We start from the raw sequence: 24,390 nt of genomic DNA, 5'->3' as shown, positions 1-24,390 counted from the left end.
AGAAGTAAAGAAAGACAAAGATTAGCAAGACTATTTTTTAAAATTTTTCCTCAACTTATTTGCTGATTGATTGATTGACATTATTGTTCTTCCTTTATGTTTTCTTCTTCAAACTTGTTTTCCTTGTCTGTGGTTCAAAAATTATTAATCTCTTTCAAATTTTAATCTCTTTCAAATTTTCAAAACATGCCTCTCCTCTCCCATATTTCATTTCTGTTCTATTGTTCTTGCATTCATTACAGTTGAATATAGAAATAACTATGTTCCCCATATTTTCAAGGACCTATGAAGTAATAATTGCTTAATTCAGGGGGAAAAAAAAGCAAGGCCTGTGTGTTTTTCCTACACTTGTCTTTTTAGTAACTGTTAGTAAAATTTTAAAATAATTTTTAACCAGATTTATAACTTGTGATTTTGAGGTGGACATCCTTTTTTTCATTTTCTTGACCATTTATAAATGCCAATAAGAAATGTGTCAGACATAAAGCAAATATCTAGAGACAAAGAGAATCTCATCGGGGACATGAGCAGTTCTCAGAAGAAAAAGATGCCTATCCCTTAAATAAGGCAAGACACTATTTTTGTGGCAAAAATCACTATGCTTTGTAAATCCTTTAATTAAATATAAACTGAAACCCTCTGTACATACTTTATTTAGGTCAAGGAAATCTAAATTAGAGAGTTTTCTTCTTTTGATATGATGGTATGTCTTATGCAGCAGCACCATGGATTCTCACAAGAGATTTTGGTTGTAACAAGTTTTTGTGAGTGTCTACATTTTGCCTAGGATGTACCTTGGGAAATTGACATTTAACTATGCTATGTTCTAAAAGGCAAAGAATGTGAAACATTAGTTTTGAAAATGCTTACTCACAATGTTTGAAGTTTGGCTTATTTGTTGAAAAGTAGATTGAGTAGGAAGAGCTGTGAGTTTACAAAGATTGAAATGTGGAGTGTATAACCATCATTCAGATAAAGCTTTGTAAGCCCTGCAGCTACTATTACAGATTATACTGCAATTGTGGTTTTATGTGAACTGGGCATAATTGGTCATCAGCAAAAACTAAAGCTTATTGAATTCTTGCCTTGCAAGCTTGTCTTTTGCTAGCTTTGATATATTTCTGTGCATCTGGGAACAGCTTAAACCCCTCACAGAGCAATATTTTTAAGATGAAATACAGGGACACTGCTAGAAAGGGTGGTGTTTTGTAGAATACTGCTATGAGTTGGCATTTTCTTAACAGAGGGGTTTTCTTGTGTACTTGGTCACTGAGATTCACAGCCAGATCTTTGGAAACAATTTTTATTTGCAGAAAATTTGCAGTAATATTGCAAACAATTCCTATATACACTGCAGATCAGAGCACCCGAAAACCTTGATCATGTTTTACCAATTGTCCCCAAAATATCACCTTTAGTAATTTAGAATAGGGTTTTGACCAGTTGTCATACTTTTTCAGTTGTTCCTGACTTTTATGACAGTGATATTTTTAGAGGCCAGACATTTTGTGTGTTTTGTTTCTTTTTTTTTTTTTTTAAACTGGGGATTGAATTCAGGGGCACTCCAACACTGAGCCACATCCCCAGCCCTACTTTGTATTTTATTTAGAAACAGTGTCTCACTGAGTTGCTTAGTGCCCTGCTTTCTGTCTTTTTAGTGCTGAAGCTGGCTTTGAACTCTGGAGCCTTCTGTCTCAGCCTCCCAAGCCATGGGATTTCATGTGTGTGCCACTGTGCTCGGCTTTGTACATTTCTTAATTTTGTTTTTTTTTCCTAATTTTCCTCATGCTTGTCCTTCATATATACATACATCTGTCAGGAATGTCACAAAAATGATGCTGTGGTATTCCCATTATATGCTCTCATGGTCTCATATTATCTCCAATATTTTTCATTTTTGTGGTATTTAATTTGATGGCTTAATTAAGATAACCTTCCCTGCCACTTTCTGATTTAAAATTACTTTATCCTCCTTGTTTTTAATAAACATTTTTGTAGGAAGATATTTTGAGACCATGTGTAAAAATTCTATTTCTTAATCTACATTCATCCATGTTTTAGCATGCACTGAGATTTCTAGACTGAATTAATAATTTATTCTGATGAATGACAAGTTATTCTGGAATTCCAATATTCCCTCCATTATTCTTCCTCCTTCACAATCTATTTAAACAGATTTCTGTCTTGTCCAGTATCTGTCTATCAATCGATCTACTTACCCACCTACCTATCTACCTGAATTGTGAGGACTAATGGATTCCTGCTATATTCCCTGGGTTATAATCCATTGCTATCATAGCCTATTTTGATGCTTAAATATTCCCAAATTGATCTGATCACGGTGGCACACACCTGTAATCCCAACAGCACGCAGGGGAATTGCAAGTTCAAAGCCAACCTCATTAACTTAGTGGGACCCTAAGCAATTTAGTGATATTCTATGTCAACATAAAAAATTAAAAGGCCTGGAGATGTGGCTCATTCATTAAGTGTCCCTGTGTTCAATCTCCAGTACTCCTCAAAAAGTCTTGATACTGGAAGCCCTTCAAACTGGCTTGACAAACTCTCTCTACCACTCTTTGAGAATTCCTTTATTTATTTTTTATTTTTTTTAATAGCTCAGAGTGTTCTAAACTCATCTTGTACTTTCCACAACTTGACTTCAGCTTTTAAGGAGCCCTGATTTCTTTCTGTGGAGAGTAGTATTTAAAACTAAAATCTCACGGCTGAGGTTGTAGCTCAGTGGTAAAGCTCTTGCTAGCATGTGTGAGGCACTGGGTTTGATCCTCAGCACTGCTTATAAATAAAAAAATAAAGATCTATCGACATCTTAAAAAAATATTAAAACAACAAATAAATGAAAAATAAAATCAAAATCTCACTGCACCTTTCTAAGCAGTAAAAACTAAGCAATATATTTAAATATATATGCAAACACATTTACATAATTATTTACATATTTTTAATATAAATCTATATGTAAACACCCATATTTATGAAATTAGAAATTTGATAGTATCTAGGATTTATTATCAAGTTTGTTTAAATGTCCAGTAAGTAAATAATAAAATTAAGGGTAGACCAATGGACTTTGTTACATTCAGTATTGTCTGTTATTGACTTAGTGACTGAGCTGTGTGTGTGCCAAGGAAACCTCAAATACAGGAAAATACTCAGTGCCCAGAAGTATTTGGATGGTGTAAAACTATAGGTTACTGCTTAATAGATCTTAATTTATAGTCAGCTTGGTTCAAGTCTGGGTTAAGCATCTTCCAGAGGTGCACAAAAGCAGGTCATAGCTTTTAGGTTAATCATTGGTGAAATGTTGATTGTTAATTACTACAGCTCTTAGTAATCTCCTCTAGTACTAAGGGCCTAGCTTATTAGACCTCTAAGTAAATTAAACATTACTTATGCAATGGTGTATCTTATAGTTTTATTAGGTACCTATATAGCACAACAACCATGTCAAGATAGTCTACATAGGACAACATTTGCTAACTATCATAGTACTTATTTTTGATTTTTTCATTTAATATAAGGAAAATATCAATGTGAGAATACTGAATGATGCTAATGTAATAGTTGCTCTGACATCAAAATATAGCTTCAGATTCTGAAGTCTTTATACACTGTTTCATAAATAAACCCAAATAAATATTTTATTGTTATGAGGCAGTTATAAAAATAAGTGATACTTGAGGATTCTTCAGAGGTTTAAGTAAACTTTTTTGGTCATTTGAATAAAAGTTAAATGTTTCACACTTAGTACTGTCTGCCCATATATAGACTGAATTTAAAATATAATTCTACTTAATCAAACTATGAATTGGAAATAACTTCGGGAATGGAGGGCTGTAATGTGCATAGGCCAGATATCTGGTCCCACTTGCATGTGAATATAAACCAATTATGACTTCTAAGTTTAACTTCTCTTTATTCCTTTCAAAGACTAATCTGTTTCCATTGGTAATGTAGATAACTCACGTGGGGACTACCATGGGAAATGAACCAAATGAACCAAAGAACTTGACAATAAGATTATCTTGTGACTAGAAAGCAGTAAGGAGTGAATCAACCAGAGACAAAAAGTACTGCCACATTAGAAACATGAAAGGCTTTCACATCAATGCTGAGCAGTCAGAAGTATGAACACATTATAGAAGAGTGTCTTAATGGGTATGGGGTCTTAGCCAATGAAACTGAATAAATAAATCTCAAACATTAAGGATGATAAACCACAATTTAGCTCCTGAAGAATGCCATTTAAGACCTGTTTTGAGTAAAGCAAAATTTCTACTACCAAAACACATTCTGAATATTCTTTCTTCCTTTACAGATTATTCTAGAAGAAGATACTGGGAATCTTTATAACTCACATGACCACAAGCATTCTAACTCCTAGGACCAGCAGCTGTCATAGGACCAATTAGAACTGAGCTATAGACAGCCATCTCAGGGAGCTATTTAATATAACTCAGCCGCTGAGAGATGAATCCATGAATATGCAGTCTGCTGGACAATAGGCCAGTGCTGGCTCACAGCCAGCTCACCAAGGCATGGTGCCTTTGTAACACTTCTTGGCAGGCAGCCTGTCAGCTTTCCTTGGGGACCCTAGTCTCACTACTTACTCTCCATTTAAACTTCTTCAACAAGTAATAAAAACCCTTAGAAACCTCAGAGGACTTTTTCTCTTTATTCAGAGCCAGATATGGTCCTTGCTTTGGTATTGACCAGAACCCCACATGCCTCAAGACAGTTACTTTTTAGACCCTTAATAATAATAACATTTGACTTCACAATTATTTTTCAAGACTTTGCACTTCTCTGTTTCTATAGGTGAACAAACTAAAGCTCAGAGCAGCTAAGTAACTTGCCAAGATCATATGAATTAATAACTCTTTAGTGATGGCATCAAGCTTGTTTTTTTTCCACATTTTTTATTAGTGCATTATAGTCATACATAATAGTGGGGTCTGTGCTGCATCCTTGTACCTGTATTCAATATAACAGTATAGCTTGATCAATATTACTTCCCAGCACTCCTCCTTTTCCTCCCCTCCTTCCACTTCTTGGTCCCTTTCCTCTGTACTACTCATCTCCCCTTTTATTTTCATGAGACACACTCCCCAAACTTTCTTTACGTTTTTCCTCTCCACCTTCCACATATATGAATAAAAAAATATGACTCTTGACCTCTGAATTTGGCTTACTTCACTTAATACAATATTCTCAAGCTCCATTCATTTTCCTGCAAAAGACATAATTTCAGTTTTCTTTATGGCGGAATAAAACTCATTGTGTATATATATCCCGTTTTCTTTATCCATTTATTGTTCATTGGACACTTATCCTGGTCCATAGTTTGGCTATTGCGAATTGTGCTGCTATAATTATGGGTATGCCTATATCACTATAGAGGATAACTTTAATCCTTTAGGATAAATATGAGTAGTAGTATAGCTGGGTCATGTGGTGATTTCATGCCTAGTCTTCAGCGGAACCCCCATACTTACTTCCATAGTTGTGCAAATTTACAACCCCACCAAGAGTGGATAGGGCCAAGTTTTAAACCCATATGCACACACCATTGTGCAACTTTTCCTTCTCTATTCTTCATCCTCCAATGATACTGTTTTACTGTCACTACTGATATGGTTTATTCACTCATTTATCAATATTTGTTGAGAGCTACTTCTATCGTAGACATGGGACTAGACTTTCAAGTGCAATGGAAAGCTTAAACATAGCAAAGAAAAACTTAATTTGAGAGATAAACAGTAGCCAATTATATTAATTTCATATTACAAGTGTATAAAATACTGGAAAAGTGTAAGTTCAGAGAGCACTAAGGGAAAGTAAATAAGGAAAAATGTAGTCTCCAGAGAGAATGGGAAACAAAGTGAAGGATGCTGGCATAGAAGTCAAGGTAGGATAGTTTCTTGAAGAGCCAAGTTGTCTGCTTCTTGAAATACTACAAGATATCAAGAAAGGAAAAGACTAAAAATATTTGTTGAGTTTAACAACACTGAGATCTTTGCTGGCCTTAATGGTATGTCCTGTTGCTTGAATATTGTAACTTCTGACTTAAATTTGTTATACTTATTATATTCAGTTTTAAATCCAAATAAATATGAATAGTCTGCCAGAAATTATTGGAGGTCAAGGCACAGCTGTGTATAGGAATTCTTGGTCTGTCATTCTTTTATGTATCATCTCAGATATATCTATCCATCCATATAGTATTTTGTTTTCTATGATGTCTTAAAACTTCATGAAAATTTCAGGTTCTTCATCTGTCAGTTAAATATGAACTATTTCTGATATCAATGATTACAATTTGTGAGTTTTTCCCCCTCAAAACCAAGATTTAGAATAAAAGCAACATATTTATTAAAATTTATTAAGAAGATACTTTTTCACATAAAAGTATTTCTATAAATCTTTAAAGTTATAAATATTCAGCAATAACTTGTCATGGTCCAGACCTTGTGCTAGAAGTAATACTGTGAGTAAGCAGATGTCTATAAAGCACATCATGCAGCTTGCAGTGCTGTGTTGCCTTGCCTCTTTCTGTGTCTTAGAAGTTCACGCTTTGCATTTTTTAAAGATGTGGTGGTTGAGATCAAATATATGTAGATTTTTGAAGCTACATCAAGAAGAGTTTCTTAGAACGTTTGCCTGCATTTAACAGGAAAAGGTTGCAAGAAGTAAGTTTAGAATATCAGAAGTTCTGCTGTCCCTCTGTAGAGTGCTTTCCATTTGATCAGACCTACCTTTACAAGTTAGCCACACACATAAACACACACTATGCAGGTGCATGTAGATAGAAAACACCTAATAGAAGATCTAAGAATGAGAATTTTTTTTCTGATTTACTTTAAGTCTTCTGGAATCTTTGGAAATTGAGTCCTTATAATATTTGTAGTCACAATGAATTCTTCATTTTTATTCATCCTTTGTATTTGGGGATATATGTTGTAGGATTTTCTTGGGGAAAAAAGTTTAGGTGTTGTTTCAATGCTTTTATTATTCTCATAAAACATAATGTGGCCTGATTTTCTACAAAATAGACAAAAAAAATCATCTCTTTCCAAGTATTTTACCTGATAAATGTAATTAACTCTTGGTGGTTGGTTACAACCTTTCAAATTTAGAAAAGCTGATGTAACACCTCATTCCTGGTTTAGTTGTATGTGAAAAGTTGAAAAATTCTCATACACATAGACAGCCCTGGAATATCTCACCATAAGCAAGTCTGTCTTACCTTGATGGAAACTTATAATAAATTGATTTCTTCTTGTGTGCTGGAGAACTTCCACTTTGATGAGTCACTGTGACTACAGTTGCTGTTTGTTTCTGTCTTGGTTAATTTCAGAGCACATTCAGAAAATGAAGGTACCTCTTCACCATCTGCTGATTCCTGTACCAGTCCTACAAAGATGGACTCCTTGTATAGTAAGACTGCTAAGCAGTGCCTAGAGGAGATATCTGGTAAGTGACCTGATTTATGGGTAGTTCTAACCTTGGAATTTTGTAATCTCCTTGTAAGTCTTTGTATTAAGTCATATTTATGCTATACTTTTGCAAAAATAAACTCTATGAATCTCATGCTTCAGAGATTCTTAGATGATTGGCTCTTCTGTCTAGGATGATCTTTTTGTTGCTCTGAAAAAAAAGTGGTTCTGCTTTCGGAAGCTTATGCTCTTAAGTTATTTTTCCCCTCAGTCAAGTTGAATATAATCAGAGAAACCTGGTGAACCTTCTGTTGTTAATAAGACAGCTTGGATATATTTGGATATTGAAAATATTCTAAAGATCCATTGTCAATGTAAATTTTTTGACTAATCCAACCCTGCTCTGTCTTCCATCCTATTTAATTTGGAACATTTGTACTTGGCGATTCTAAATATACATCTTGAGAAAAATTCTAATGAAGGAAATATTTTATTATATGTAGATAACATATGAAAAAAAATTTCACACCTGGGCGCATGCATAATCCCAGTGACTTGAGAGGCTGAGGCAGGATGATCACAAGTTCAAGGCCAGCCTGGACACCTTAGCAAGACCTGTCTTAAAATAAAAAGTGAAAGAGAGTAGGGATGTAGCTTAGTAGCAAACTACCCCAGAGATTAATCCACAGTACCAAAAAACAAAACAAAAAATATGCCTCAGATTATTCTTGAGTATATATAAAATAGAATTATCAGCTTTAACCCAACATTTTTCCCAGGATTCAAGTGAGCCTAGGAGTATATGGAAAACCTTTGGAGTAATTCTGTTATATGTAATCTATATTCATGAGTAACTAGGTTACTTCTTATCGAAATATGCTTTTCCTAGGGTATGAGAGGATTTATGAAGATTTTAACTGTTCCTAAATGAAAGAATGCATGGCAGTAGACATATATTTGCTCTTCCAATAAGTCTCTATCTCAGCCTTCATGTATTCACAGCTAAATCCAAAGAAAAAAACTAAATGAACTATTTCAATTGAAAAATTACTGTAAAATACATGCACTCAATATATTGCTGTGAAGCTCATGAAAGAAGCTACATCACAACTTGAATGATTCGGAAAGTTCTGCACTTTGGTAATCATGAAACACAATTTGACAAACATTGGATGTTACTGCAATATCTGCTTGTAAATATTGACAATGGCAAAACATCCCCAGGGTACCTTTTAGAATTATCATTAGGCATCAGAGGTTTCAAATTGAGAACAGAACAAAGGGCCTGTATAGGGAAGGGTAGAAATTATAATGTGAAGATATATATGACGATGTTATTTATGGGTTTTTCAAATGCTCAAGGGAAGTGTTGGCTTTCTCTTAGCTCCAGGTAATACTGTAGTCAGAACAATGCTGTGTATCTGTACTGTAGCCAGATATCTTATAAACCTAAGATGACAGGAAGATACTATAATTCCAATATTAATTTATACATGAATATCTTCAATATGCCTATGAAGTACTAGAGCTCAAATCTGTGGGCAAAAATAAACTTATAGAAATTTAATTATAATTGTGAATTTCACAAGAGAACACTATTTTCTGAAATTAATATATCACTGAGTAGTACAGCTGGAATAATCCATATTAAATTTTTTTCTACAGTTTATCATTCTGTCTAGCATTTAATCATTTTTTCATATTTCCAGTTAATATTGCCAGTTAATGTTCTGAGGTTTTTAATAGAATACTTGAGGGTGAAATATAAATTAGACTTCAATATAATATAATGATTTAATGGATTTAATTGAAGAAATACTAGTTTGCAGTAAGAATGAATTTTTTATATAGAATCAAAGATTTGAAGAAGGGACGAAAATAGAAAATAAATGTTACAATGAGTCTTATCTGATTGTCATTCTAACTGTTATCTGTTTTAAGTGTAGCCTGTAGGGGAGTGATAAGAACATCTGTCAATGCAAACATTAGATATTGTGAAAGAAAGATGGTATTTGTTCATGGTTAGTAGCTTATAAATTGAGTATAGGTGAATATTCATTATCCAAAATGCTTGGGACCAGAGTTGTTTCAGATTTCAGATAGGCTCAGATTTTGGAATATGTGTACATATATAATAAGAAATATTGGGGTGGGATCCATGTCTTACCATGAAACTTACTAAATTCATATACACATACACACACACCCTGAAGGTAATTTAATACATTAATATTATTAGTACACCTGTGTTTTTAAGTTATTTTTAATTGACAGATAATAATTGTATATATATGTGGGTTATAATGATGTGCATTGTGTAATGATCATCTCAAGATGTTTAGATTATCCATCATCTCAAACAATTATAGTTTTTTGTGATAAAAGCATTAAAAATCCACTCTTTAAACTATTTTTATTTATATAATACAATATTGCTAACTACAATCACCTTCCTATGTAACAGCATGATAGAAATTATTCCTCCTATCTGTGTCTTTGTACCCATTTTGACTGTGACCCATCACATGAGATCAGGCATGGAACTTTACACTTGAAATGTGTTGTCAGTGCTCAAAATGTTTCAGGTTTTGGAGCATTTCATGTTTTGGGTTTTCAGATTAGGGGTGCTAATTGAAGAAATGTAGATGAGGATATACCCAGTAGACAATGAGAGGATGATTATCATAGAGATGGAATGGCATATCTTTCTCATTTTTAAATTTTAGTTGATAGATACTATTACTCTCTCAGTTATACTCCCCTCTTATTTTTTAGTGATTTTAATGTTTGCATAGATGGATCTTTCAACACCCTAGCCTCTCTTCTAGTAATCTTGTCTTGAAATCCCTCCTGAGATATTTATCCTCATGATCAGATCCTAGATCTAGGCATCAGAAAATAAACTTATCTATAACCTCATTTTCATGCATCCCACTGTTGTTGATTATAGCTTCCTGTCTTTTCAATGCTCTTTATTTTGTTCCCTCACCCTACCCATGATTTCTCAAGGATTTCCAGTTCACAGGTCCTCTCACATTTTACTTTCCCTCACCAAACTGCATATTCTTTCTTTCCTCCCTAATCAGTTAAATTCCTATGATAACTGAAATATATATTCCTATGATATATATTCCCTCAACTCCCTTGTTCCTTTCTCACTTCATCATCCTCATTCACTGAAATCACAGACCAGTTTATATTCAACTCTCCACTTTTTCCCAACCAACATTGAATGAACCAGGAGAAAAATACATACAGGTTGATGTCACTCACTCAATATTTTTAATCTCAAAGCTTCAGTGAATATTTAATGTTTTTTAACAATCATTTGGTATATCTCTGGTTTTCTCTCAAATTTCTAAGTGACTATTTTTAACCTTTCCTTCTCAAACCTATAATTTCACCTGTCCTATCCATTCTTTAAACTTAAAATTTTGATGTATTTTTCACTGAAAAAATAAAAGCACAGAGAAAGGAAGTTCACCAACCCCTGCCAACACATCTACCCAATTATAGCAATTAAACCCACTTAGTATCTAATATACTCGGCCTTTACTTGGATTATGCTCTCTTCCACTCTTTAATATCTCTCTCCATAAAATTATTCTACTTAGCTAAAGAGATATTAATATATCCCCAATCTTAATGTTTTTAAAAACAACTTCTCTTGACCCCAATTCATGCTTCAAATACTGTTCTAATATGTGTCTTCTTTATATCACACTCTAACAAAAGGAGGCCTTCAAACAGTCTTTAATTCCTCTCTTATTGTCTCACAACCCTATTCCAGTTAGACTTGCAGCCCCATGTCTCCACTGAAACTACTCTTAATTGAAGTTTACAATAATGTCAACATGGCCAAATCCAAGGATCACATCAGTCCTTATCTTATTTCACCTCTATTATGGTTTGGATATAGAAATATGCCCCACCCCCAAGCTCATGTTTTGGAAACAGTCCCCAGTACTGCAACATTGAGATATTTAACTTCTAGGCAATGAAGAGAATTTGGTGATTTAATACCAAACTGTGGCATCATCAGTGGATTAATCCATTTGTTGGATTAATAATTTGAATGGTTTGCTGAGTGGTAACTGTAGGCAGGTGGGGTGTGTGGCTGAAGGAGGTAGGTTACAGGGGGTGTGATTTATTTTGTCTTAGACTTCTCACTTGTTCCCTGGTTCCTGGCTATCAGGCTCCTCTCCCATGATGGTATGCCTTACCTTGGGAACAGAGCCATGGAGTCAGCTGACCCTGAACTGAACCCCTGAAACTGTGAGCCCGAAATAAACTTTTCCACCTCTAAGTTGTTCTTGTCAGGTCTTTTGGTCACAGTCACAAAAAAAGCTGACAAGCACAACCTCTCACCACCCATTTGTCCTCCTCTGTAAAAGTTTCTTTCTTCATTTCTAAGATACCGCATTTCCTTGGTGTTCCTCAGACTCACTCTTTAATCCTCTTTGGTCTTGTTTTGTAGTTATTATTTTTCTCCCTGATTTTTTGTCACTGCAGTGATCCAGGTATCTGTCCCTGGATTCCTCTATCTGTACATGCTCCTTTGGTGATTTAATACTATATCATGGTCTTAAATCTCATCCATGTATGGATGGCTCACAAATGATTCTCTCTAATTCTCTCCCCTGTGTTTTGGATGCAAATATTCAGCTCCTTATACAAACTCTCCACTTGAATATCCCATATCCCCAAGTTTCAGTGCTACTAATATGGTTGGATTTTTATTTCCAATGATTACTGTGAAGACATCAGTGGGAATAATTCTGTCCTGAGTCCTAAGTGAAGTGGTGTTTATGATCTAGAACTCTGATAGAGTTAGTCTTAGCAGAGTATGTTTCAGGATTTGTGAATTTTTGAAGCCTATATAATATGAGGGTTCCTGAAAATAATACAAAAATAAAAATCTAAAATAAGTTACAGCACCTCAGAAGATATACAGTGAGTTAGAGGATCTATAGTTTAACCACAAAGTAATCTACCCTGAAGTCCTGGTGCAGCTTTTCTGACCCATATCCATTGCTTCATCTTCTGATAACAAAACCATCTTGATTTTCCTTGGGGATCATTCTGTGTTCATGTGGCCAACTGAAATTAACCCAAGTAGAATCAATCAGAACAACCCCTCCTTGACCAGAGTGACAGTTTTCAGGAGTGGATTTATGACCTGATCTAGTTCAGTCATAGCAAATGAGGCTCAATCTCAGATCTTTTCCTTAGACTGCTCTGGAAGAGAGGTTCTATTTTTTCCATGAGATCAGAAGCTAATAAAAAAAAGTAAGTTGGGTCCTGCTGGCAGTTACATATACCCTCAAATAAAGCAAACAGAGAAAATAGAACCTAAAGCAGCAGAAAATGAACCTGAGGTCATTGTAAGAAATATCTGAGCCCCTGAATAATACATATCTGAAACTCTCCTTCTCTGAAATTTTTAGATATGTTACTCAGGAAAAATTCCTTTTTGTGGTTAAACAAATGTGATAAACACCCCTATTTCATGAGGTACAAAATACATGACATGCACAGATTTGAAATACTGTTAAGGAGCAAACTTGGTTCAGACTGCAATGTAGATTTGTTAGAGGGATTGATTCACTGTTAGGTAGGAAGTATAGTTGTTGAAAATTCCATCAATGTAATAGCTCACTTGAAGTTATAAAAACATTATCTTTGTCATTAAATGGCAGTGAAAGTTCAAAATGTAATTAAATCATGGTGTGAAGATAACCATCAGAAATGAGTGACGTGACTGGCAATTGGGAGATCTTTATAAGTCTTCAAGAATGTCTCTCCAAACTCTTTAAGTACATTACTCAAATTTCATTTTGTTTATCGTATTCTTTTGGAGAAGACTTATGATGTTTACCTAATTTTGTGATGCTGGTTCCAATAATTATTATTATGTATTATATAATTTGCAGCAATGAACAAATGAGCTCGTTGCTTCCTGCCCATCTATCCTCTAAGATTCATGTCACAACCTTGATATTACAAGACTGGCTGAATTGATGGTATAGATTTTACTACTTTGACTTAGATTTTATTCTCACATTCATTAACAAAAAGAATTTGTCCTCTGAGGCCATCCCTTTCATCAAGTGCTGGGGGAGATCCTGCCAAATATAAAATGAGCCTAAATTTTCATTTCAATTCAAGAAATATTTTAATTTTGTTTTCTGCATAGCTTCACACTTGCCTTTTTTTCTTTTTTCTTTTTCTTTTTTTTTTTTTTGCATAAGACTAAGACACCTATTTAACCCACTGTTTAACCTTTATCTGGAATTTATATTCAACTGAAAAATGTTGATAGATGTCATATTGACTTAATGCCAATAAAACTGGAATGTCATTTTTAAATGATATTAAAATTATTGGATAAATTCAGGGAATGGTCTTAGAAGTAAGCATTTAGGTTGAACTGAAGGATAATGTAAGGATTGTATATATTTTCTAAGTTACTAGACTTTGTATCAAGTAAAGGGGGATATCTGGCATTTAAGACCTTTGTAAATGATAACTAAAATTGCCTTTTTTCTTGAATGTTTATAAAGATCAAGAAGATCAAGCTCAGGTAATTCAAATCAGTTTATATCTTTTACTTAAATAGTCACATTATAATTATATTTACTAAAGAACTGAAAATAATTCTTTTTCAGAATATAATAGTAGCTGTACTTTTATTTTAGGTCTTGGCAAAATCAAATGAATTCACATTTTTTTATTGTGTGTATTTATTTCCTCCTCTACCTTGTATAACATGTATTTATATGTGTGAATCCAAATTAATATAAACATGCCCATGTATGAATGTCCATTTAAGACAAGAGGGATAGATATCTCTAGGGAAGCAATAAGTGGGTCTCCTACTATTGGTTCAGGGTAATGTACTAATGTAGTTTCAGAGGCAAAACTGCTATAGCTACAAGTTAATAATAGTATCTTTAAACAAAGAAACACAAATCCCCTTTTGATATTTTCTCTGTTAGGTTCTTCTTTGCCATCTTCCTCTTATATTTCTGTTGAAGGTAGCCCACCCATTCCTGGGCTCACCCCTACAAGAAGGTTATATTTCCCACCCCATTGAATCAGGAAGGACCATGTGATTTGATTTGATAAATGAAATGTGTGTAGACAAGTGACGTGGGCCATTCCTGAGCAGAAGCTCTAAGATCCTTTCTCTCCCTCTGTCAGTTCTCCTTTTCTCTGTCATGAGATCAACACATTCCATACTGGGGTTGCCCCTTTAGCATGGCTCTTAGAAGAAAGAGTACTTGAATAAGAGCTGAAAGTAATAAAGAGTGGCCTCAGATGAAGTACATCATTGTTTTCGAAAGGTACTGTAAACCAGGATTTCTCAACCTTGACACTATTGATATTATACACTGCCTAATTTTTTATTGTGGTGCTCTGACCTGTCATTGTAGGATATTTAGCAATGTCATTGGCCTGTACCCCTTAGATGTCTCCCACCACACTCTCCAGGTATCAAAGATGTCTCCAATATTATCAAATGTCCCTTAAGAAGCAGAATTGCCCCAGGTACTATTTCCAATCTAGTAGTTCTTAAACTGGGGTCCCAGAGCCAGCAGAACCTGGGGATATGTTAGAAATGCAATGTCAGGACCTCAGACTACTGACTGAGCAGTTGTGAGACTGGAGCCAGGAAACTGTGTTTTAATACACCTTAAAGTGGTTTTGAACACTTAAATGTGAGGACAACTTGTGTAAGCAGATTGGTAGGTAAGCACTATTGCACAAGGAATGGGAAATTGATTTCATTTATAGGCAATAATTTTTTTTTTCATTCTTAGGCAACTCTTTTGACATCTAAAGTATGAAGACTCCCTTTTTTGTGAATCTGTAAGACTTTGGGGCACAATATCATAGACCAGTATAATACATGTTAAGCAAATGAAGTTGTATAGCTTCAATAAATTTCACTATGGTGTCATAACTTGAAAATTCAATGGGTCACAATAATTTGAAATGAAGAAAAAAATATATTTTGTTTGGGAAACCCAAGAGCAGTGACATTCAGTCCTTGTAATGTTTTAATAAAATTATTTTTTTTAGAAACCTCAATTATCAGTTTCAAAGATATGTCATTTGTATTCATTTTATTTGAGCACATAGTAGATAAATATAATTTTAAAATAGTGAAAAATTGAGAATCAGCATTCACAATTCACAGGTTTATTTTCCAGATTTTGTTACAATTAATAGCTGGTTTTTTTTTTTTCCATTTGATTCCTTTTATGTGTCTGTAAAACAGATCTAAGTATTCTCTACCTTGAGTAGGGACAAATGGAGCAAAGTCAGTCATCATGCTTAAAAGTATAGGAATTACACATTATAATGCTAATTCAGAGTTAGGAGGTCAGGCATTTCCCCTAGTTGTGATTAGAAATAGAAGGTGGAAAATCACACATCAATTTTCCTATATTAGTTTTGAACATATAAGGATTTATGTATCAATTTGAATGATTCAGTTTATATTTCTTTGGATTTTCCACTTTCCCCTTTTCATAAAGGATATTTGTGAGTAGAAAATTTCCAAAAGTTTTTCTTTAATACTCTTAATGGTATACATCATATCTTTTGTACCATATATTTTGTGTTTTTTAATAATTTTTTGTAGTTATATATTGACAGCATGTCTGTATTTTATTTTTTATTTTTATGTGATGCTAAGGATTGAACCCAGTGCCTCACACATGTTAGGCAGTGTTCTGCCACTGAGTTACAACCCCAGCCCAATAGATATATATTTTAATTGGTTGTTTTTAGTCATACATGATAGTAGAATCCATTTTGACATATTATACAAGCATGGAATATATCTTGTTCTAATACAGACCCTAGTACCTCTCCTTCCCTTTCAATCTCCCCGCCCTATATGTTTGTTTTTGAAAGTTTTCCTAAAATCAGAACTTCATCATGGTGACATCCAAGTCAAATACAAAATAAATATAAAGAATTTATCTTCTAGGTTTCTGTTTTATCAAAATGTAAAAAATTCAGCACTTATTATGCAGTGATAGGCTTATATAATACACATGAAAATTCTCAATTTCAAAAGACATAATATGCATTTTGTATTTTTTATCATATCACTATATTCTATATACTTGATCATAAACTTCCAATAGTATGCTTTGAGTGAAAATATTGGAGGAAACCCTTTTGAGTTTCATTTTCCTATTGCTTTGCAGAAAGGAAGAAATCTTGATTTTTATTGTCACACCAGGATTTTACGAAATAGCTTCAGAATAAAAATCCCTTGAACTTGTCATTTAAAAGATGAGGCATAGTCTTTCCCTTTAAAGCACTGGCGGGTAGAGGCATGCTCCGTTTTTTAGGTCCTTTACACTCCTGAATTTGATTTGTGCTGTAAAAGCACAACTCCCAACATTCAAAGGCAGATCTGCCTGCTTCAGCTGCCTGCAGCTATAGAGAATTAGTCTGTCATTCTCAGCATCGGGGAGTGTGTGTAGTGTGTGTGAATGCGTGTGTGTTCATGTCTGAGGCTGGGGGCTGAGAGTCATTTAAATGTGCAGAGGGTTAATAGTATAGCATCTCGTTCAGGCTTGGCTCTGAAACCTGTGGCATTCTGAGCTGGACAGCTGCTTCCGTGCCTCTGTTTTAATTTAGCAGGATGTTTGCTGCCATGGCAGCCAGCAGCATCCACTGCAGCAGCAATGAAGAGCCATAGATCTGAGAATGCAGGTGGAATACTAAAATGCAAGAGGCTCGTGCAGGGCTGGGCTTCAGTGCTTAATTTCTGCTCTTACTGGGCTCCGATGCGGAGGTTGTACTTGCTGCACTGTGTCAGCTCATTAGTAAAGGGTTGCGGACCCAGATCGGGTTAAGGGCCGGTGAGACGCAGGAGGGAAAAAAAAGAAAAAAGAAAAAGCAAGAGGCTTCATTCGTGCTTCACTACCTCGCATATCGGAACAGAGAAGCAATCCAGGGAAATGTGGACCCAGCATCCTGCTGAGACATGTGATTGGATGAAGACTGGAAAACGTAGTTGGCTTCCTGGGCTACTTTTCAGCTGGAGCAGAGTCTTTGATGAACTCTTTTCTGCTTTAGATATATTTAAGCAAAATGTTTGTAAGTACTGCTGATCAGTGAAATGATGTGGCAAGCTCAATTATGGGCAAATATTTATATGTTACATATTGCCAGAATCTTCAGTGAATGTTTGAGCCTGAGCTTTTATTGAAGTGCATATGTTAATTAAAACCAAAAGGGCTAGTTGCTATCCTAGTGTAAAAAGACAATATGCAGTCCAGTTGAAAGGAAGAAGGCACTAGAAGAATCATGCAGCGGCCTGCTGAACTCTCTGTGTTTCGGAGCAAAGAAGTAAGGAGAAAGGGAGCTTGCCTTCAGAAACAGAAGTCTCTGACCAATCTCTCCCTCACCAGTGAGGGGGAGAGGAGACCCACTGTGCGCATTTCCAACTGGTTTGGCAATGCTGCAAAGGCGAGCCAGAGAGAATCCAGCTATGTGGAGAGGCGCTCACTGTCCAGGTTTCTCTCGCGCTCTGTGCAGTCCCTGTACCACAGCAGCAGCTCAGGGGCCTGGAACCTCCTGCCTACAGGAGGCAGCCAGTCGTGCAGCGAGGATTTAGAGGACTGGTCTTCAAGAAGAGGCTTGGAAGGCGAGAGTGATGAAGATAGTAGGTCTGAAGAGGAAAATGTGTCCTCCAAGCCAAGCAGCCTGAGCAGAAGCTGGGCGGAAGAGGAGGGAGAAAGCTGCCTGCGGGAGGGGACAGCTCACCTGGACGAGGATGTGATCCTTACGATGCTGGGTGATCTGGAGCAGGCTCTTTACACTGATTTACTAGGTAAGTCTCCTTTGCTCCTAAATATGTGTATGGGTTTTTAATAAATTTCATTTTTTCCTAAAAAATTATTTGCATGAGTCAGATCTTCAGTTTTTCAGACTGATTTTTAAAAATATGATTACTTCCCTAAGCTTTTAAATTTCTTATATCTTGATTTTTTTTTTTTTTTTTTTTGTAAAGCTGAACTGTGTGTACCAATTGTGAAGTCTAATTGAAGAATGTAAATACCAGCCATCTGCCATGGGCATTACTGGCCTGGTGTCCAGTAGATTCCAGATATCCATAAATAAATGTTAATATTTTAAAACTCCAGGTGTGTTTTTTTACTTAGTCATTAATGGAGTCTATTTGTTCAGCTTCCCTCAAGGTGACCTTACCTCACATATGGAATGAAGAATGCACAGCCCCCTGGGTATATTTACTGTGTAGTTAAGTTTCTTCTGCTGTCTCCAAGTTACCTGAATAGATGACCCTTTTTTAAACCTCAGTGACAAGCACCCTGAATTCTAGTAGCATGACAGAGATGCAGGGATGCAGGGATATCTACTTCCTTTTATTTATGTGTGTGTGTGTGTGAAAAGCTGCTTATGCATGTGTTCATTATAACTACTTAAACTATGTAGATAACTATGAACTGTTTCCATACTTTACAAACTAGGCCTTTTGGATGATATGAGGCTCAGTAGTAACTTGTGAATGATCTTTAGCTATGAAGATGCCAGGTAATTCTTCAGCTTCATGATTAAACTTTCAGGGTCAACTTTGCCACTTATCCAAACAACTAAAATGTGAACATTTTGTTATTTCTAAATTCAGTGTTCTGCCAAAATATATTTACATCCTGTAGTCTTTTCTTCAAAAATACCTATGTATAAACCATGGAGCACACTACATTTTATGTCAATGTGTATTTTTACAAAGGACTTCACACAGGACTCCTTATGTGCAAAAGAATTAAACCTGGCCAGTGATCTCTTTGTTTCTGATGAATGCAACTGATGCTAAATACAGACTTATTTTGATTCTTCCTGCAGCCCCTCCTGTTACAAGATGTTTTATGAGATTGTCTGGGTTGCTTTAGTGAACCAGCTTTAGAAGAAGAAAGCATAGAGAGACATCACAGGCAAATGTAGCTCAATTTTTCATGTCAGTTTGGCTTTAAAGGAATAATGTTTCCACAGTTGTCTGAATGGTGATTTCCGAATCTGAATGCACCAGGTACTCAGACACCCAAGATTTACTTCTTCACTATTGTGTGATTTCTGTGATGAACTGTTTCCTATAAAAGAGCTCTCTGTACAGTACAAAGGCAAGAGGGAATCTTAAACCTTGGGAATCTTTTTTTTTTCTTTCTTTCTTGTTTTTTTAAATCCTCTGGAACTGTTCATCAGGTAATATTCATTGTCGGCTTTTAAAATAGTAGCATTTATCTTGTTCTAAGTACCTCTTGTGTAAGTATTTTCAATAATATGAACAGAGTGCAATTCCCCTTGGCAGCATTTGTTGGTTGCTCCATTAAATTACAGCCTGCTGTGGGTGGGTGTATGTAAGAAACTCGCCTTTTTGTGCATAAATAACTTGGATCATTACCATCAGAGAGCAACTTCTCAATAGAAGTCTGAATGTCATGGTTTTTGACAGAGCATCTGCTTATTATATTTATGTGGTTATTCTCCTTATCCTCCCTCCCCAACTGGTGCCAATATTCAAAAATTCAAGTACAAAGTACAGGGGAGAGTTCATTCAAATAACTTTGACATGAATAATCATATTTTCAAATAATTAAGCATTCCAGTTAAACCCCTTTATTTTGGTAAATATATCCAAGGTCACAGCACAGGAATTTCAGATTTTCTACCACGTGCTTGACTAGGTTCTGCTTATGACTCAAAATGGCCTCTTCTAACTTAGTTTGTAGGCAGGACTCCTTGAGTTCAACTTTGTTCTCTTGGGTATTTGGATAAATTAGACAGACTAGGATCTATACTATAACCACATAGGAGAATATTTAAAGTGATAACCATATTTTTCTGTTTTCCCCAGAAACATCAGGATAATGCAACTAAATTTAAAATTTTCATCCAAATCATTGTTGGGGTCATATATAAAACTTGGGTTATATTTCAAAATTTTTAAGTCAGGCAACTGTGCTCTAAATAATAACATTTGTAATATAATAGTGTACAGGTTATAATTCTCTGAATCAGGTTCATTCCTATATAATTTGATTTCTATTAAAAGATGGCAGTGCTGGCAATGTTAATTATAATGTATATAATTAAAGCCTAAAAAGGGCAGAATTACACAAATTAAATGATCTGTTTGCCACTAACTGATAATGCAAAAGTACCAAATTGAGCCTATTATTCTATGCTCCACTCATGGAAAATCCCTTATAAGCAATGAGAAAGCATTTTGCACCAATGTAAAAAATCTCAAAAGTGGATTTCAGAAAGTATCATTCTAGAAGATGGGTGGAAATCCCTACCATGGTGTCTGACACATCAGAGGTGTCCTTCAGGAATAATAGTTGACTTTGAGATTATGCAAGTGGGAAGAGATTCAACATTTTTGTGACTAAATAAATCTTCCATGCATATGTTTTTGCTTTTATGTATTTAGTAAACATCTAATTTTATGTGTGCCTTCATAATCAGCCTTTTCCATTCCCTGCTCCCAAGATCTCCTAGACATACATCATTTGAATACAAATTTATAGGACAGTTCAGACTATGCAATCAATCCTAAGGGGATTGGTAAATGCACTTAGTTTTTATATGGCCTTTGTGGGTCACTAAAAACATTTACAATAATATATTTTGCTTTGGTTATTATCTTCCATGACATAAATAAGACAGTGATTATGGTTCTCTCAGTAATTGTTGGGAGGACAAGGTCCACATGTCTGATTGTTGTGAGTGGTGCAATGTCATAAATGTAGGTCATGATGGAAAACATCAAAGGAGAGAGGGAGGCTCTGGTACTGAACACAAGGGACACCACATAGCCAAGCAGTGAATTCAACTGGAGATATGCAAGGTGCTAACTAGAAAAAAGACATTTAAATAGAAATAGAGCAGATGTAAAAAAAAATGTATTTAGTGAAAAAACTATAATGTTCTAAAAATGAACATTAAAAAGATAATGAAAAAATTCAAATATCAACTTTAATATTATGCAAGCATTTGAGATGCAGCCTGATTATCTCTTAGATGTTCTCCCAGAGGGAAGGGAACCAGGGATGGGTGGCATGTGATAGTGTTACCTAGCACTTGTCATGTGACATATTTCTCCTCCTTCCAAAACAAGTCCTCTCAGTACTTTTAGACTTTAATGACTTTGCATTTCTTGCCTTCACCTAAAATCAAAGATTTTATATGGGTTTACTTCTCCAGTTTACCCGCTTCTTCACTATTTTTGATCCAGTTTGAATAAATCACTTTGTAGCGCCTGCCTTCCCTTTGTCTATAACAATATTTTTTCCTACTTTTTATAAATTTCCTTATAAAACCTCTGTTTTTTCCTTCAAAGTTCTACCAGATTATTTGAAAGTGAAAGACTTATTGATAACTATTTCTCAAATATAATACATCATGTTAAGAAGATAAGCAGAAGAATTTCCAGGGAGGATATAGTCAGAAACTCTAGGGTTTTCAACAGTTCTCAGTTCTAAAATAAATGTTAATCTATGGGATTAGAGGCTTCATGACTTGAGTTAATGTAGGAAAGTTTATGACATGTGTGAGAGGTCCCAAAATGTATTTTTTTATGTCTTAAAAATATGTTTACTTGATTTTTTAAAAGAAAAGATATTAGTGGTTTCACAGGACTTGGAGTGGGTGATAACCAAAGACTAGTTATTGAAATGATGAAAATGTCCCAAAATTAATTATAGTAATAGCTCTATATATTTAAATATATAATGAAAACAATCAAATCGTATATTTTAAGTTTGCAAATTGTATGTGTATTTTATCTTTATAAGATTGTTAAAAATTAATAAGAAAACACATTCTCATTAAATTAAGAAAGAAAGAAAAATATCTTTACTTGAAGTTATTTAGTACTTCCAAAGTGTGAAATAATGCTATTATAAAGCATGTTTCAGTTGTTCAAATAATTTGTAAAATAAAAGGAACAGATTGATAGACTGGCAGCAGAATGGTGACTGTTTTTGGCAAACGTCCAGGATGAGGAATAATGAGCAAAGTAGTGATGTTTGGCTGAAAAAGATAATAAAGGAATTAGCAGTGTTTTTTTTTTTCCCCAGATTTCAGTGGCTGCAATGTAAAGATAATATATTTTGTCTATTTGGTTTCAAAGCCCCTGGGCCTATTGGATGGAAGTTAAAGGAAGACAAATTATTCCTTGTCCTCCTTTAACGTTTTCACAGTGAGACTGGCCTACTACTGGAAGGAGAGGTGGACATCTCTCTGATGATGAAAGTTTTTAGACAGATGCTGGTGGCTGAGCTACCCATGAGACATGAATAAGTTCTGTGGCTGACAGGTCAAATGGAACCATCTCTGAAATCCTCACTGAAACTGTGATTATGAATGTTCAATAGACACATTTGTTATATGTTTTTAAAAGTGTGTTAGCAGATCCAATAGCTGCCTAGGTGGTGAAGGTGCATTACAGATGAGCACAGTGACTTCTGTGTGACAGTTTTCATAGTGTAATGTAATGCATGTTATTTTCCTATCCCTCTCCCTTTTCCTTCTTTTTTTCTTCTCTTATTTCTATTCCATTCCTGGACTAACATATCCTGGCTTCCTCTTTCTTGTCCTCCTCTACTTTCCTCCTCTTCCTTCTTCTTAATAATGTGTTTCAATTCTTCCTTCCTTCTTTCCTTTCTCTCTCCTTCTCTTCATTTCTTCTTTCTTGCTTGCTTGCTTATTTTTTTTTTGAAGTTCCCATCCCTCTCCTCCCAATGAAACAGAAGAAACACTGTGTTTTCTCTTTTTTCATGTTCTTCCTTTTATCTAGGCCCACCAGCTTCAAATGGAGGCTTTACTGGAAAGTATTTCATAGCCATAAACAAAATGGCTTAATGGCAAAATGACGTGTGTAATTGTGTGCAGGCCAGCCTTGACCACACCCACAGAGCGATTTGTCTCATACCCATTAGACATAATTTGGGGTTCAAGGACTTTACTTGAATTCTAGTGTCACCAGTGTGGATGTTTTGGTAAACTATAGAAAGTGGAGAAAGAATTAAAAATAAAGACATCCAATGTTATGAATCTTGGCCCATGAGTCTAATAAAATTAAAAACTCACGAAAGCTATTTAGCTTCTATGAGAAAAGGCCTCTTGTGTATTCTAAAATCTAAATGTGTACTTGCTACATGAGCAAGTTTACCCTATCCCATTCTAAGTATAGGTCATTACTGAGACAATTAATATACAAATAATCCTTTGTATCATTCAATTTTAGATTAAGCCACATACAATGTATTTCTTTCTTTTCTTTTTTTTTTTGGTACCCAGGATTGGACTCACGGGCACTCTACCACTGAGCCACATCCCCACATCCCCATCCCTATTTTGTATTTTATATAGAGACATGGTCTCACTGAGTTGCTTAGCACCTTGCTTTTGCTGAGGCTAACTTTGAACTCACAACCCTCCTGCCTCCATCTCCTGAGCCATAGGGACATACAGTGTATTTTTGAGTGACTATTTTTGCAATAATTAGGGTCATAGAACTACAAGTGTTATTGTAATGTTTTTTTCCACTTAAATGTTACTACTTGTGAGATTACATTTGTTTCTGTTCACATTTTATTTGTAGAAAGAAGAATTCTAATTTTCAGATGAAAATTAGATTTGGAATTTCCTAACTATCTTTTGACTTTTAAGAAGAGGGCTTATATTGCCTGGCTATGTATACAAATTATCCTAAGAACAGTAAATTGCATGAATTTATTATCATGCTTCTCTTCCAGGTGAAGACCCTGAAACAAGAAGAATGAGAACAGTTAAAAACATTGCAGATTTGAGGCAGAATTTAGAAGAAACTATGTCTAGTCTTCGTGGGACCCAGATAAGCCACAGGTTTTTCTCAATT

General features: G+C 35.0%; 1 protein-coding gene across 1 annotated transcript in view; it reads left to right on the top strand.

Moving 5' to 3' along the window:
- The window catches only part of Nav3 (neuron navigator 3), a 342,152-nt gene that overhangs the window by 168,918 nt on the left and 148,844 nt on the right, over positions 1 to 24,390 (top strand). The window contains exons 9-10 of the mRNA XM_027928253.2: positions 7,379 to 7,494; positions 24,269 to 24,377. Of these exons, the coding sequence (XP_027784054.2) occupies positions 7,379 to 7,494; positions 24,269 to 24,377 (225 nt within the window). The remainder of the gene's footprint in view (positions 1 to 7,378; positions 7,495 to 24,268; positions 24,378 to 24,390) is intronic.

This window comes from Marmota flaviventris, chromosome 3 (genome assembly GCF_047511675.1).
Source record: "Marmota flaviventris isolate mMarFla1 chromosome 3, mMarFla1.hap1, whole genome shotgun sequence".
Lineage (NCBI taxonomy): Eukaryota > Metazoa > Chordata > Mammalia > Rodentia > Sciuridae > Marmota > Marmota flaviventris.
This window is presented reverse-complemented; position numbering and strand designations above follow the sequence as displayed.